At 44.3% G+C, this 12,928-nt stretch overlaps 1 protein-coding gene across 1 annotated transcript in view; it reads right to left on the bottom strand.

Annotated features, from left to right (window-relative positions):
• Nucleotides 1–12,928, bottom strand: part of LOC147621085 (GPI transamidase component PIG-S-like protein) — a 179,450-nt gene that overhangs the window by 54,111 nt on the left and 112,411 nt on the right. Inside the window, exons 6-8 of the mRNA XM_086823782.1 lie at nucleotides 8,843–8,927; nucleotides 8,587–8,667; nucleotides 8,330–8,460 (exon numbers count right to left, since the gene is read on the bottom strand). Coding sequence (XP_086679908.1) covers nucleotides 8,330–8,460; nucleotides 8,587–8,667; nucleotides 8,843–8,927 — 297 coding nt within the window. The remainder of the gene's footprint in view (nucleotides 1–8,329; nucleotides 8,461–8,586; nucleotides 8,668–8,842; nucleotides 8,928–12,928) is intronic.

Raw genomic sequence — 12,928 nt, 5'->3', positions numbered from 1 at the left:
TAAGTGGGCTTTTCATCTCCCCACTTCTATAAAACTTACTCCTTATCATTTTAAACATTCCAAAAGCTTAAATACCAAAGATAAACTTACTACGATTCATTAAAGAACGAAGCTTTTTCAAAATCTTATTGAAGCTATAACCTTTTTCGATAAGCAGAAAAATAAGATGGCATGATTGAGAGAATCTAAAAAGTTGAAAGCAGATAACACCATACTTAGCAGTTCTATATCAACGTTAAATAGCAGTTGTCAAGAGCTACCTCCCTAATGTAATCTCTCTTATTATGTCAATCACTCTACCAAGCCTATCCCTAGCACCTTAGATTCCAAACAATCAAGAGGTAATGCCTATACTTTTTTACAACATATACCATGGCTCTAACCCCTCTCTACCAAGCCTGTCCCTAGCACCTTAGATTCTCAACAACAATCAAGAGGTAATGCCTATACATTTTTACAACATATACCATGGTTCTAACCCCTTTCTCTTAGTGGTTGCGCAATTGGATTTAGTGTCATTGATTTGATAGCTAGCAAAGGTCATAGGGAAGTCCATGTTGTGCTCCCTTGGCTGTGTTAGTCCTCTGTAGAAGTTTGTGGCAAGGGCCCACACCTGCAGGGGATTTGACTCAATAGAACTGTCTGGACTCCTCAGCCAGCTTGAAAAAATCCTGCATGACCCTGTCTCCTTCTCAGTCCAGAAAGATGCACGGGCATGGGACGTGAACTCCACCCTCCTCTCCTCAATCGAGTGTATCTCCATGCAGGGTGTCTCTAGTTGTGCCTCAAAGCATGGGCTATCTGGGGTCTGCTCCTGCAGTCTCTAAAGAGGGGCTAGGCTCATGTGAAGGTTCCTCTCTTGCTCTCAAAACATGCTGAGTCTAACCTCTGTAAGAGCGAATTGATCTCTCTCAGCCCAAAGTCTAGATCCCTTGCAGCCAACGTTGTCATCACCAGTAGAATAAGAACAAGAAGGAAGAGCCTGCATCTAGTCAACAAAGCTTCTGCGAACATCAGTTCAAATCGAAAGTAAAATTTTTGGACTTTTATCATTTTCTGAAAATCTATCTTAATCAAAGCATTAATCCCAAATCCTCCTTCATTCTTTAAAATTGAGAGTACATATGTGACATTAAGATGTGGTATAGCCTCCTATAGCATCATTTTCAAAAACCCCCAAATTTAGAGACTCTAATTTCCAAAAATCCTAAATTCTGGAACCCTAATTTTTGGGCATGTTTTTATTCCTTCAGTAAGAACTTCCCATATCCACTGCCTATCATGGCCTCTCATCTATTCATTGAAAAATTTAACAAGGATAATTTCTATACCTGGCAGACTAAACAAAAATTTAATCAAATGAGAGACGGCCTCTGGCCGTCCATTGAAGGAGACGATTAAATGCTTGAAGCAAAAGATGAAGCCTAGAAATCTTGGAAGCTCCAGGATCAAAAAACCTTTGGCCTCATAGCCCTAGGCTTGTCCGGCAATTTCATACCCCATGTTGCTAATCTCCCCACTTCAAAAAAAGCTTATGAGATATTGGGTAAGCTCTTTGGAGCACAGGGAAAGAACTCTAAAGTCTCTTTACAAAAAGAGTTATGGTCTAATGATGCAGCCACATGAGAGCTTTGACGGTCATGTGAACAAGATGAAGTCCTTGATGAACTAGCTTGTTGCACTCAAAGCCAAAGTTCACGAAGATGTGGCCGTAGCCATGCTAATCAAGTCCGCACCAGATGAGCTTTACGGAAACCCCATCACCACCTTGAGAAACCTTCCCAATCTCACCTTGGAAGGGATTATAACCTCCTTCAAGGAAGAAGAGAAGAAGATGAACAAAGAAGCAAGGGGGTACAGCTCCTTCACAAAGAACTTCAAAGGTGTTCCCGAAAAATCATACAGAAAAAGAAGCCGTGCAAACATTGTGGGGAAAACAACCACAATGAAAAGTACTGCTATCATAAAAAAGAAGATGCCAGCATCATTGAGGAGAAAGAGCTTTCCACAGAGGAAGAAAATTACTCCCATGTTGAGTGGACATTTTAGAGTCCAAAGCTATGTCTTCTGTTGTTGTGATTAATTGTGTGTTGTATAGTTGTGTTATATGAGTGATTGATCCCATGTGTACTTTACCCTTGGGACTCCATAAATGGCATGAGAAACTAGGCCATGAGTCTAAGATTTATCCTTGACACAGTATGAGGTAATCCCTTGAGGGGGGATTGTTGGGAATCAAGGTCTTACCTATGTGTGAAAAGCTTCTAAGCAGCCTGGATAAATATGTGGTGTGTGTGTGAACACCCTCTAATAAGGAGTTAACACTCACTTAAAAAGGCCCCATGCCTTCGAAAGATGGTGACAGGAAAATGGGAGTCACACATAACCCCATTCGTAGATGCATGGCATGTGGGGAAACATGCAAGGAGGGAACAACCCCTCGTACTCACATTCCTAGACCGTACATCGCAAGGTGAGTTCTTTAAAGAGGATGGCTCTACAAGGCACTAAGATCTATCTAGGAGATGATCTCACACCCTTGCAGGTAGAGCATCAAAAGACTAGGAGATGATCTCACACCCTTGCAGGTAGAGCATAAAAAGACTAGGATGACCTAGGTGATGGAGGCCAAGAAAGCAGGTAAGAGGGCAGTCTACTGGGATGGCACGGTCGTCATCACAGATAAGCGCCCTGCATGATAGCATGGGGTCTAAGAGACCATAGATACATTGAGGATGGCAGTATAGAATTGCAACGGAACTCGATGGTCACACACAGGAGGATTCATAGAGACGTACTCATCAAAGCCCCGAGAGAAGGCTGGCACGTTATACATGGAAATCAACCTTGTGAGGACAGACACGCACAACTGGACGGGTGCCTGGTTCAGGAGGATTGGCATGCTTGTTTTGGCCTCATTTAAGACAGATGCTCCCAGTGGTCACACAAAATGAGGAGGCCTCCTTTATGTGGATGCGATTAGCTAAGCCTTACTTGATATTACAGTATCGAACTTCCCACCAGAGAAAACAGAATTTGCATGCAAGGTGACAGAGAGAGGGGAGACCCCATATGCGCCATTATTTGCTGAAATTGCAGAGTTCTCCCAACAAGAAGAATTCCTCTTGTTAGGAGACTTTGATGCATGGACAGAAGGGGAATATGTATGGACATATGACTTCCAAGGAGATGGCAATATGTTGTCAAAGTTGGTTGAGATGGGCCTCCAGAGGGCCAACGAGGATATTCGGAATGCAGCAACATATGGTAAAACCACTTGAGAATGGTGGCTATGCAGAAGTTGGTTATATATGGCGGAGTGTCCATGATCTCCTCCAAGGAGCCCATTATGTAAGCTTCTTCACCACGGAACCAACTTCCAGTTCCTCTACATTCGCACGAGGAACAGGGAAATGCAAGAAAAGGTAAAGAGCCAATTACAAGAACTACTTCCCACCTAGGTGTTCTGCAAGGGCAATCACGTGTGTCCTTGGCTGCTGCAAGCGTAGGACCAGGGCCATTGGAACCACATAGCCCAACTCCATGGGACATAAAATGCTAAAATCAAAGACACAGGGTTTTGCACCTATTCCCTTATATTTCACCACCGCATCAATATGTAGAAGACATGCTAAGGATGGCATCTGAAGTGGGAAGGAGGGTTTCCACGAACATAGCACCAAGAGGCCCAGATTTGGGCAAGAATAAGCAAATCCACATCTCAAGGATGATGACCAAATTTGACGCAACTGGAGATCCCATTCAGTACCTAGAAAAGCTTGATCAAGTTTGCAAAGCTATCGAAAGGATTGATGATCCCACCAGGATCAGCTCATTTGGACCTTGCCATGAAGGCAAAGCAGGCCAATGGTTTAGGGGTGCTAAACTCACTTCAAAAGGAGGTCGTGAGACACTTTCACTGTGGGATTCTCAACCAGTGGAGCGAGATGGAGCCCCATTGCACAAATCTTCATAGGATAATCATCTGCTATCTAGATGTATACACATCGGTGTTTGTCTCATTTCCTTTTCAGTTCTTCCAAGGCTCATTATATCCATGGTACCTTTGCATTACTATGGTCTAATAGACCCTAGAGGTCTTCCCTAGACATCAATATAGCTTTCTTTCTTTCTCCCTCGATCTTTCTAGGTTGCCCACGAGCCGCACTTGGGTGTCTGCATTAGAGCTCACTACAAAACTCCACATCTACAAAGAGCAGTTCTTACGAGCTTCAAAGGATGGATTTATTGTTATCCTTAGCTATCTTCAGAGGCACATGTCACATGCCATGCAAATCGCCATTGGCCAACCACGAGTATCATCCCATAGCCTACGGATTGACTCCAATAGAGAAAATCGCACCCCTCGGGAGGAAGGGATATGCAGAGTATGCAGGACAGGGGAGGCCAAGAGAAAAGAGCATCACATGTTCAAATTCCCATCTTACTATGAGAGTCACGAAACTTCCGAGACGAATTCAACCCTCGCTCAAGGGTTATGCATTATTAGGACCAAAGATGCGTGGGCCTGTCCCTAGTGGAGCTCTGCCGCCACCAAGAGACCATGGTCAGAGCCAACAAGATGCCTTTCAGGACATCCATTATAGACTTCTTCAGATTGCATTGTGCCCATGCCGGAGAGTACCATCCAAGCTTTACAAGATTCCAGGGATCATACAGATTAGAGACTGCAACCCTCCCGCTTGTGGGATCCTTTGGTCCGATGCACTCGTGGTGTGAAGGAAAATTGGGATATCGAAGGTCTATCTTTGATGGGAGATGGCTAGAGTGACATACGCAGCCACTCTTTAGAGGGTGTCCTCACATCATGCAAGGGCAAGGTTTTGTACATAAGTTACACCAAAAAACCACCCCTCGTTTGTTAAATGTGGAGTGAGTTACTTGAGTGACATACGCAGCCACTCTTTGGAGGGTGTCCTTGCATATCATGTAGGGGCAAGGCGTTGTACATTAAGTCCACAGAATGTTGTGTACGCCAAAATAAACACCACCTGTCATTTGTGAACTTTGGAGTGAAGCATTGGAATATGTGGGTCCACAAAATGTTGTGCAATTTGTATCACATTTAGAGAGCACCAACAATGCTAGACAGGCACTATTAGAGCAAATATATCCACATATCACGTGGAGTCCATGTATGGCACATTGTCTAGATAACTTGCTTAAGCATATTGGCACCTTGCCACGAGCTAAAAGCACCATTGCTGCAGGCAAGGAGATCATCACATTCATCACACCTCATCGATACTCCTTAGCATTGTATTGAAAGTTTACCAAGAAGGTTCTTCTCAAATACTCCGAGACACGCTTTGCTTCTAACTTTCTTATGCTTTGCCATCTCTACAACATGAGACCTTCATTGAGGCAAATGGCAGCAAGCCTTGAGTAGGCATATTGGCCTACTTCAAAGGTAGCATTGGGGAAACTGTCCTTCACCACTATCATGCAGGATGAGTATTTGTGTTTCAACACAAGTGAAGGCAACAACAATTATATGGTGAGGTAGTTCAAGGTTGGAACTCCACACTTGAGAAATCTACAAGTTCCCTAAACAACGTCAAAGAGTGAAGAACCAACATGCAAGCTATCGGAACTAGGAGGGCATGTTTGGATGCTAAGCAATGATATCAAGTCCAAGTTGTGGAGTTGGATCGAAGATCCAAGGGTAATGGCCTACACTATCTTTAGCATAACACTTTATGAGAATATATGCTTGGGATATGATAGCCTAGGGGGTATTCCCAATCACTGGTGGGCAAAGGCAATGAAAGAATCCCTTAGTAAAAAATGTGTACACAAAATAACAGGAACTTCACCTTGGTGAGTGAATCCCGAATTTCAAGTTCCGTGTTGGTGTTGTTACTTGGTGGGAGGACTACGGAGTTGATTCTCCCAAGCTCCAAAACTTGGCCATTTGAATATTAACCCAAGTTTTCTCTTCCTCCACAATGGTGCGATTATTCCACACAAGGAAGAGAGCTAGCTTGGAGTTCAGAAAGCCGATGATCTCGACTTTGTTAATGCAAACTTTCTCTTGCAAACAAAGATGAAGCAAGAGTATACACAAGATTTATACATTGGCTTTCACAAGTCAGATGAAGATATTGGTTCAATTCAAGAGGCAGCGAATCAGGCAGAGAATATTCACAGAGCAAGCCTACCGAGGCTCAAGATGATTTTCCTTGCAAGTGATCATCATGAGTCTAAAAAGCCAGAAAGGTGCTATACTGGTTGTCTATCAGTGTGACAAATTCTAGAATGTTAAGTTGAGTTTGGTTTTATGACATGTCTATGTTCATTGTTAAATGAAAACCACCCCCCATCCCCTCTCCACTTCCCTGCCAATGTGGGATTTCCGTTTCACCTCGCTCAAAAAATTGTTTTCATTTCCGTTTCTGCTTCCCAATTTCCCACAACTCTAGGCCAAAGGCAATATTGTCACAATTTCTCGCGACTAGATCCTCTCCAAGATCCCCTAAACACAAAAACACACGTTATTCCAAACTAGATTCAACAGGCTCAGGCTCACCTTCCAACCGTAGATCTAGTACATTGAATCACCCCCCAACCATAGGGGTCAAGGCTCCCGTCCATACAGACCATGCCACAAAGCTGTGGTGTCCCATACCCCTGGAACCTACCCTAAAGGGCCATCAGCAGATTGTCTACACATCACTACGGACTAGTAAGCACTCATTGCCCACGTACTCAAACAATTATCATAGCACAAGGCTACAACAATACAATAACCCACTCATCATATAATCCTCACTTCTATAGCTTTTACCAATAAAAGTTGTAAGTACGGGATTTATTCACTTATAAGTCACTCATAAGCTTTATTGGTGATCAGCCTCCTAGCCCCTAGATTAGGTCAACAAACCCTATGGTTAGCATCAGCACATACATAAAACTTGGGAAGTTGTGGATTCGTCACTTGGCAAGGATGTGATTTGTACAACGTGGGTGTACAAAATCAAATGGAAGTCCGATGGCCCAATAGACAAGTATAAAGAAAGACTTTGTTCGCTGAGGTATATTCCCAAGAAAAGGGATTGATTAGAAAGAGACTTTTGCTCCCTCAGCCAAGATGACCAGTGTCAGGATGGTCAGGATGGTAACTTCTTTGGCTGCCCTTCATGATTGGAAGATGCATCAGTTGGACATTAAAACTTCATTTTTGAATGGCGAATTTCAAGACGAAGTTTATGTACAGCAACCACCCCGTTTTGAGGTTGCACAACATGTAAGATAGGTACGTTTGTCAAAAAAGGCTCTTTAAGCAAGCAATTAGAGCTAGGCATCAAAAGTACATGCATATTTGGGCAGCCAAGGTTCTGGAATAGCCCAACTGAGAGCTTACATTTGCTTAGTCTTTTGATTCTTGGCTCCATTTCTCCCACCTTCTCATAGATCCAATGACAACAAAGTGCACAGTTGTGTGGCAGTTGTAACCTCATCGGCGATATTGGTTTCTCCATATCACTGGACGAGTGAAGTCCCTTAGCCTCACCTCCCCTTTCCACCAGACAGTGACCTTGTCTAAACACATCTTCCCGTGGGTCCTTGGCAACTGCCCCTTTGTTTTTGTAGCTGATTGTTCCAATCATCACAAGCCAGCCGGAGACATCTCTGAGACAAGAACTTTTGGGACTCTTCAGCAGGTGCAAATTATCAGTTTTCAGGACCCCTCTTGGCAGATTGACCCTCTATCTCCATCGTTGGGAAATGGAGGTTTACATTGTGCAAAAAAGGGATGCTTATATAATTTTCCTCCAGCAACAAAAAGCATTCAAGAAAACAAGTTTATAAAAGGTAGTACCGCGTTCGTCCCATGCAGATGTTGGACTCAATCGCAATCTCATCGAGAACCTATCTATGATCATTGAAAACATAAGGTTTACCCTCTGTAAAAAAGACAAAAATCCTGAAATCGTAGAAAAAAAAAAGGCAAGCTGATCTTCTTCCTCCAACACAAAACACTTTCAGGGCGAATATCTATCTGCTTACAAAAGGCACTTGATAAAAAAACTTATCCTCCTTTGAACAACAAAAGCCATTCATTGATAACGGGAGCTTCTCTTTCTCCTTGATCCACCAAAAAAACTCGATGAGGTATACCTTATCATCTTTAACACAACCATACAACCAACCCTTTCCAACAAGCCATCAAGTTTTCCACTCTTCCTCCAGTACCGAACCTTAATTGCAAGGACGTTCATTCTGTCTATTTTCTGTTTTCATCTTATCAAAAGACCATTAAGCATCTTGTGAGATAGAACTTTTTATTCTTGACAACTTATAATACCATTCAGAAAATGCCGTGCTGATTGCAGGAACACAAACAATGACACTGTCCTCGTCCATCGATGCCACCGGTGGTAACCCAAATAAAACACGGATTTGAGCAATAATGACACGCATGACTGGTTTCAAATCCTGCATTCAAATTTGCATGTCTCACTGTCTACAAAAACTTCATGCTGAAAGAAACAGTAAAAGTACGTCATTGTAATGGATAACTACATGAACTGCATGGTCAAGAAAAGTGTTCAGATATATTACCTTAATGGATAAATGCTGAACCGATTTATTAGAATTTATGTTACACCTTGGAGGATTAAAGATAGCAACTCCTCCCCAACCCTGTGAATAAACATGTGATTATGAGATTCTTTGTCCTCATACTAATGTTTAATTTTACAAGGAAAAGACATATTAGATCAATAACACAAAAAAACATAGGCAGCTTTGATTTTGCATATTTTCTGTAATACTCTTATGCCAATGCAAGTGCGCAGTTGAGAAAGAAGAAACATACTGGTGACGTGAACCCATTTGTTCTTGACAAGCTACCATCCTTTTGTTTCAAGTGAAGTGGGCATTCATCTGCAGCTGGAACATAACTTTCAAATAACAATGCATTTTATTGCAGCATCAGCAAGACTAGAACTTGGATTTGTAATTTGATTGCAATACAATGTATCGTACACACCACTCCAAACTTAGTGCAAAGACGTAACTATGAATCTTCCTCATTTCACGTAGCACACTTGAAAACAAACCAACTTCTTCCCAAAAAAAAAACATCTCAGTAGCACTGAAGACAAGATATTTTTGTATTGATAATCATACACCTCATGCAATTAAACCTAGTTCTAATGGAAGTTACCCAGGTCGTCCACTTCTCCAATGCCCACATTCTCTCTCCCTCTACTTGTCTTTCGTTAGGCACCAATAGGCATAAACCAATCCCTAGAGAAATAGGACCAAGAAATGTTGCTAGCAGAAGTAACAGAATAATTTTTAACAAAGCACACTGGTTTCTCACACCACCCCAATGTTCACAAGAGTTCAAAAAGCTTTTCACAGGCATACTCGTTTGTTGACTAACTTGTGTCTAGTTTTTACAGAAGGTAAGTATGCATTTATTATATCTAACACATGTGACATGCTATGAAGATGTACCATCAAGAAAATGGCATAAAGATGTTGCCAAATAAGCAGTAGACAGCACATATATGAGGACAGACCAGATGCACAAGAACTTGGTCCTCCTAGCTCTATTTCACATGATGAAACCATGTCCGGACAACCAAACACGTGGAAGAAGACATGGGGACAATGTCCATAAGGTTTGATTAAGAAAAAGCACCATTCTTGGTCAAAAAGCAAGAAAAAGCAAAACTTCAAACAGCGTCAACCACGAGCCAAGGGCACCATTGGAAAGAGGAGATTGAGCCGGACCAAAAAGCTAAAAGGCACTTTCTCAAAAAGCACCTCTAAGGCCTTAAAGTCAGAAAAACCAAAGCATAAAAAGATGAGTAATATTTTATTAATAAAAGTAAAAAAAGAAAGCAAAGCAAAATCTTGGACAAGCTTTTGGCAAAAAAGCAAGACCACTCTTGGGTATAAAAGAACCATGAGGCTCTCTTGCTCATCATGAAGGGACAAGCCATCATTATTGAAGTTTGTGGAGCTGAACAACTTCTTCATCATCGTCTCCATCCTCATCATTGATCTCTATCAACAAGACTTAGGCGCTTCTCATCATTACTAAACTGTGGAGCGTGGAAAATTCTGCTTCCTTCTCTCTCCACCTGTTTACGCCAGTGCGCCGCCACCAATAAGCTCTTGTCGCCTCCTATGCAGCCCTGTTTTGCTGTCGTCACCTTCTGGACAGAGCTGCCGAGTTGTTCCAATATCTGGGCCGCCTCTACCTACTGCCTAGCCAGCACAACTAGTGCTTGCGCCAACTTCAGCCAGCGTTTACGCCAGCACTGCCAGCATCAGCTGCCTTCTGAGCAGAACCACCAGCGCTGCCGTACACCTGCCTCCAGCGCTGTCGTACAGGACTGAACTGCCACCCTCTGAGCTGACCACGAGCGCTTGGCTGAATCACCGGCACCAGCCACAGCCAGCTTTGTCATCACCACCTGAGTGCTGCTGCCACCAGTCACCTGTGCAGCCAGCGCCGACGACGACTACTGCTGTTTAGCAATACTTGCAGCCTCCTGTGTGGACTGCGCCCTCTGCTGTCCACAGCCTACCATGTGCTGCTACTGCCACTGCCTATTGGAGTCGCCACCAAAAGAACTGCAGCCTGCGCCAGTCAGCAACTTCTATTACCTGTCAGTATTTGCAGGCTGCCAGCTGCCATGCGCTTGCTTTACATCGCCACCCAACTCATGCAGACTGAACTCCAACATACAAGCTATTTTGTACTGTATGCTATTAATACAGATTAGTCTGTAATTTGTTGCTCGGTGGACTGGTCCTGGATTATACCTTCTAGTACGTCATCTTGTGGGTTGTCCCTGTTCTAGTTTGGACAACAGAACTTACAGTTTGGACACACATACTCCATCATCTACACACATCTCCTGTACCTCGTGTGCGAGCTTGTAGTCACTTGGATTCATTGGACATGGAACATAGAGTTTGGACATGGACCATAGAGCTTGGACATGAACATGGAACTTGGAAATATAGCTTGGACATGGATCTGGATTTGGACTTGGATTTTGACTTGGATTTGTTTCTCGACTTGGATATGGACTTAAACTTGGATTTGGATTTGGATATTGGATCTGGTACTAGCCCGAAGAGAGATACTTGTGGGTCATCCCCGTGGTGTGCTCGGCATCAGAGATCTCATGCCTAGACATCGACATCGACTTGGATATCCTACATTGACATATCTATTTGTTTTGTATTCATTGATTGTATTGATCCTAGCCAGTGTGCCCGTGGATTGTTCCTGAATAAATTCCTAAAAGGGGGCCGGGTCTTTTCCCCACTCAGTGTGGTGTATTGTGCAAGATCCCCGTTCCCTTTTCACTCTCCCCTCTCTCTATATCTTTCTCTCTTGGACACGTGGTTGAGTCTATCACTGCACGCCCCGCTGGGCTTACAAGAACATCAGATGGGGCTAGTTCCACGATCTTATGGAATATTTGTACCCCACAGTTGAGGACAACTACGATATAATGTTGGGTTTTATGATGTGTATGCACCCAGGGGAGTGCTAGTGATCATCAGTAGCTTACTGGGACACTTTTTACTTCAGTTACTGGAGGTTTTTTCCCCCAGTTTAGCTTAGTTTCACTTTTTCTTTTCCCCCGAGAAAAGATCCTTTCATTAGTTATATAAAAACGCCCGTAGGGCTGAAAAAGATCCTCTCCTGCTCATAAGAAAACAAAGCAGAGATCCAAGCAAGACAGCTAGGGAGACTCTCCCTAGGTGCAAAAAAATACAAATATCAGTATAAAGACTGAGGGGCTATATCATACAATAGGAGGGCGGAAAAGCCAAACAGGTGGCCTGTAGTGCCAGCGGGGGGAACCCGCGTATAGGGTATAGAAGGCGCCGCTGCGCCAAGTGGTGTGGAAGGCTTGGTGCCGCAAGATCGCCTCATCCGAGTCACCCCGGATGCGGTCATACTAACCTCGCAAAGTGTGGATTAACTCCTGCCAAATCCCTCGAACAGTCTCTGTTGGTAGCTCCAGTCTCCCCTCAAAGGCCCTGAAACACCGGGCTCTCCAGGTGAACCATATGGTGAGGCTGCTGAGGAGCTCCCATCGTAGATCCCTCTCCTGTGTCCAGCCGGCGGACGAGAAATCCGGTGAAGGAACCAGGCGAGGCTGGCCCCTAATGAATCTGATGGCCTGGCTGTCCTGCTCCGTCTCATAGCCCATAGCAGGCCCTGACAAAGTCGACCAAGCAGCGGCACCCCACGTATACATACCCTCTGGAGAGAGGGGGGCTAGAATGCGCAGCATCCGCAACCAAATCTGCTGTGCCTGAGGAAAGTCCCATACGCAATGTCTCTGTGTCTCCATAGGGTGGCCGCATCGGCAGAGCAGGCCGCCGGAAGACCGCTGTAGACAAGCCAGGTGCCAACTGCAGAGCCCCTGTGGGCGACCAGCCACACTGGAAGGTCGAGATCCTGCGTGCCTGTCGACTAGCCCAGAGCCTGGTCCAAAAATCCTCCAGGAACTCCTGTGAGAGTCCCTGTAGCCGCCAATGCTCCGATGCAGCTGGAGAGACCAATCTCCTCGCCGTCAAAATATGTCGCCCCAACCGAACTGTATACTGGAAAAAGGTGATCTCTGTGGCCTCGGGGGATGCATAAGGATCATGCCACTCGTACTCGCCAGGGTCCCACTGGAGCCGGGCCAAGGGGCGCGCTGCATAAGCCCATATGCGCCAATCAGAGTCCACATGTGCAGGGTCTGGGTCAATATGCCACTTCCGAGAAGCGGCGGCCACTACCCGTATCCTCTGAAAAATGCACACTCTGCAACCAAAGGCGACTCCACCTCCACTCTCTGAAGTCTGCCCTCATCCTGGATCTCATAGTAGAGGCATCTACCATCCTCAGTGTAAGCTCTGACAGCAATCAGGA

The sequence above is a fragment of the Cibotium barometz genome, chromosome 30 (genome assembly GCF_041138505.1).
Source record: "Cibotium barometz isolate CiBa-2024 chromosome 30, ASM4113850v1, whole genome shotgun sequence".
NCBI lineage: Eukaryota > Viridiplantae > Streptophyta > Polypodiopsida > Cyatheales > Cibotiaceae > Cibotium > Cibotium barometz.
This window is presented reverse-complemented; position numbering and strand designations above follow the sequence as displayed.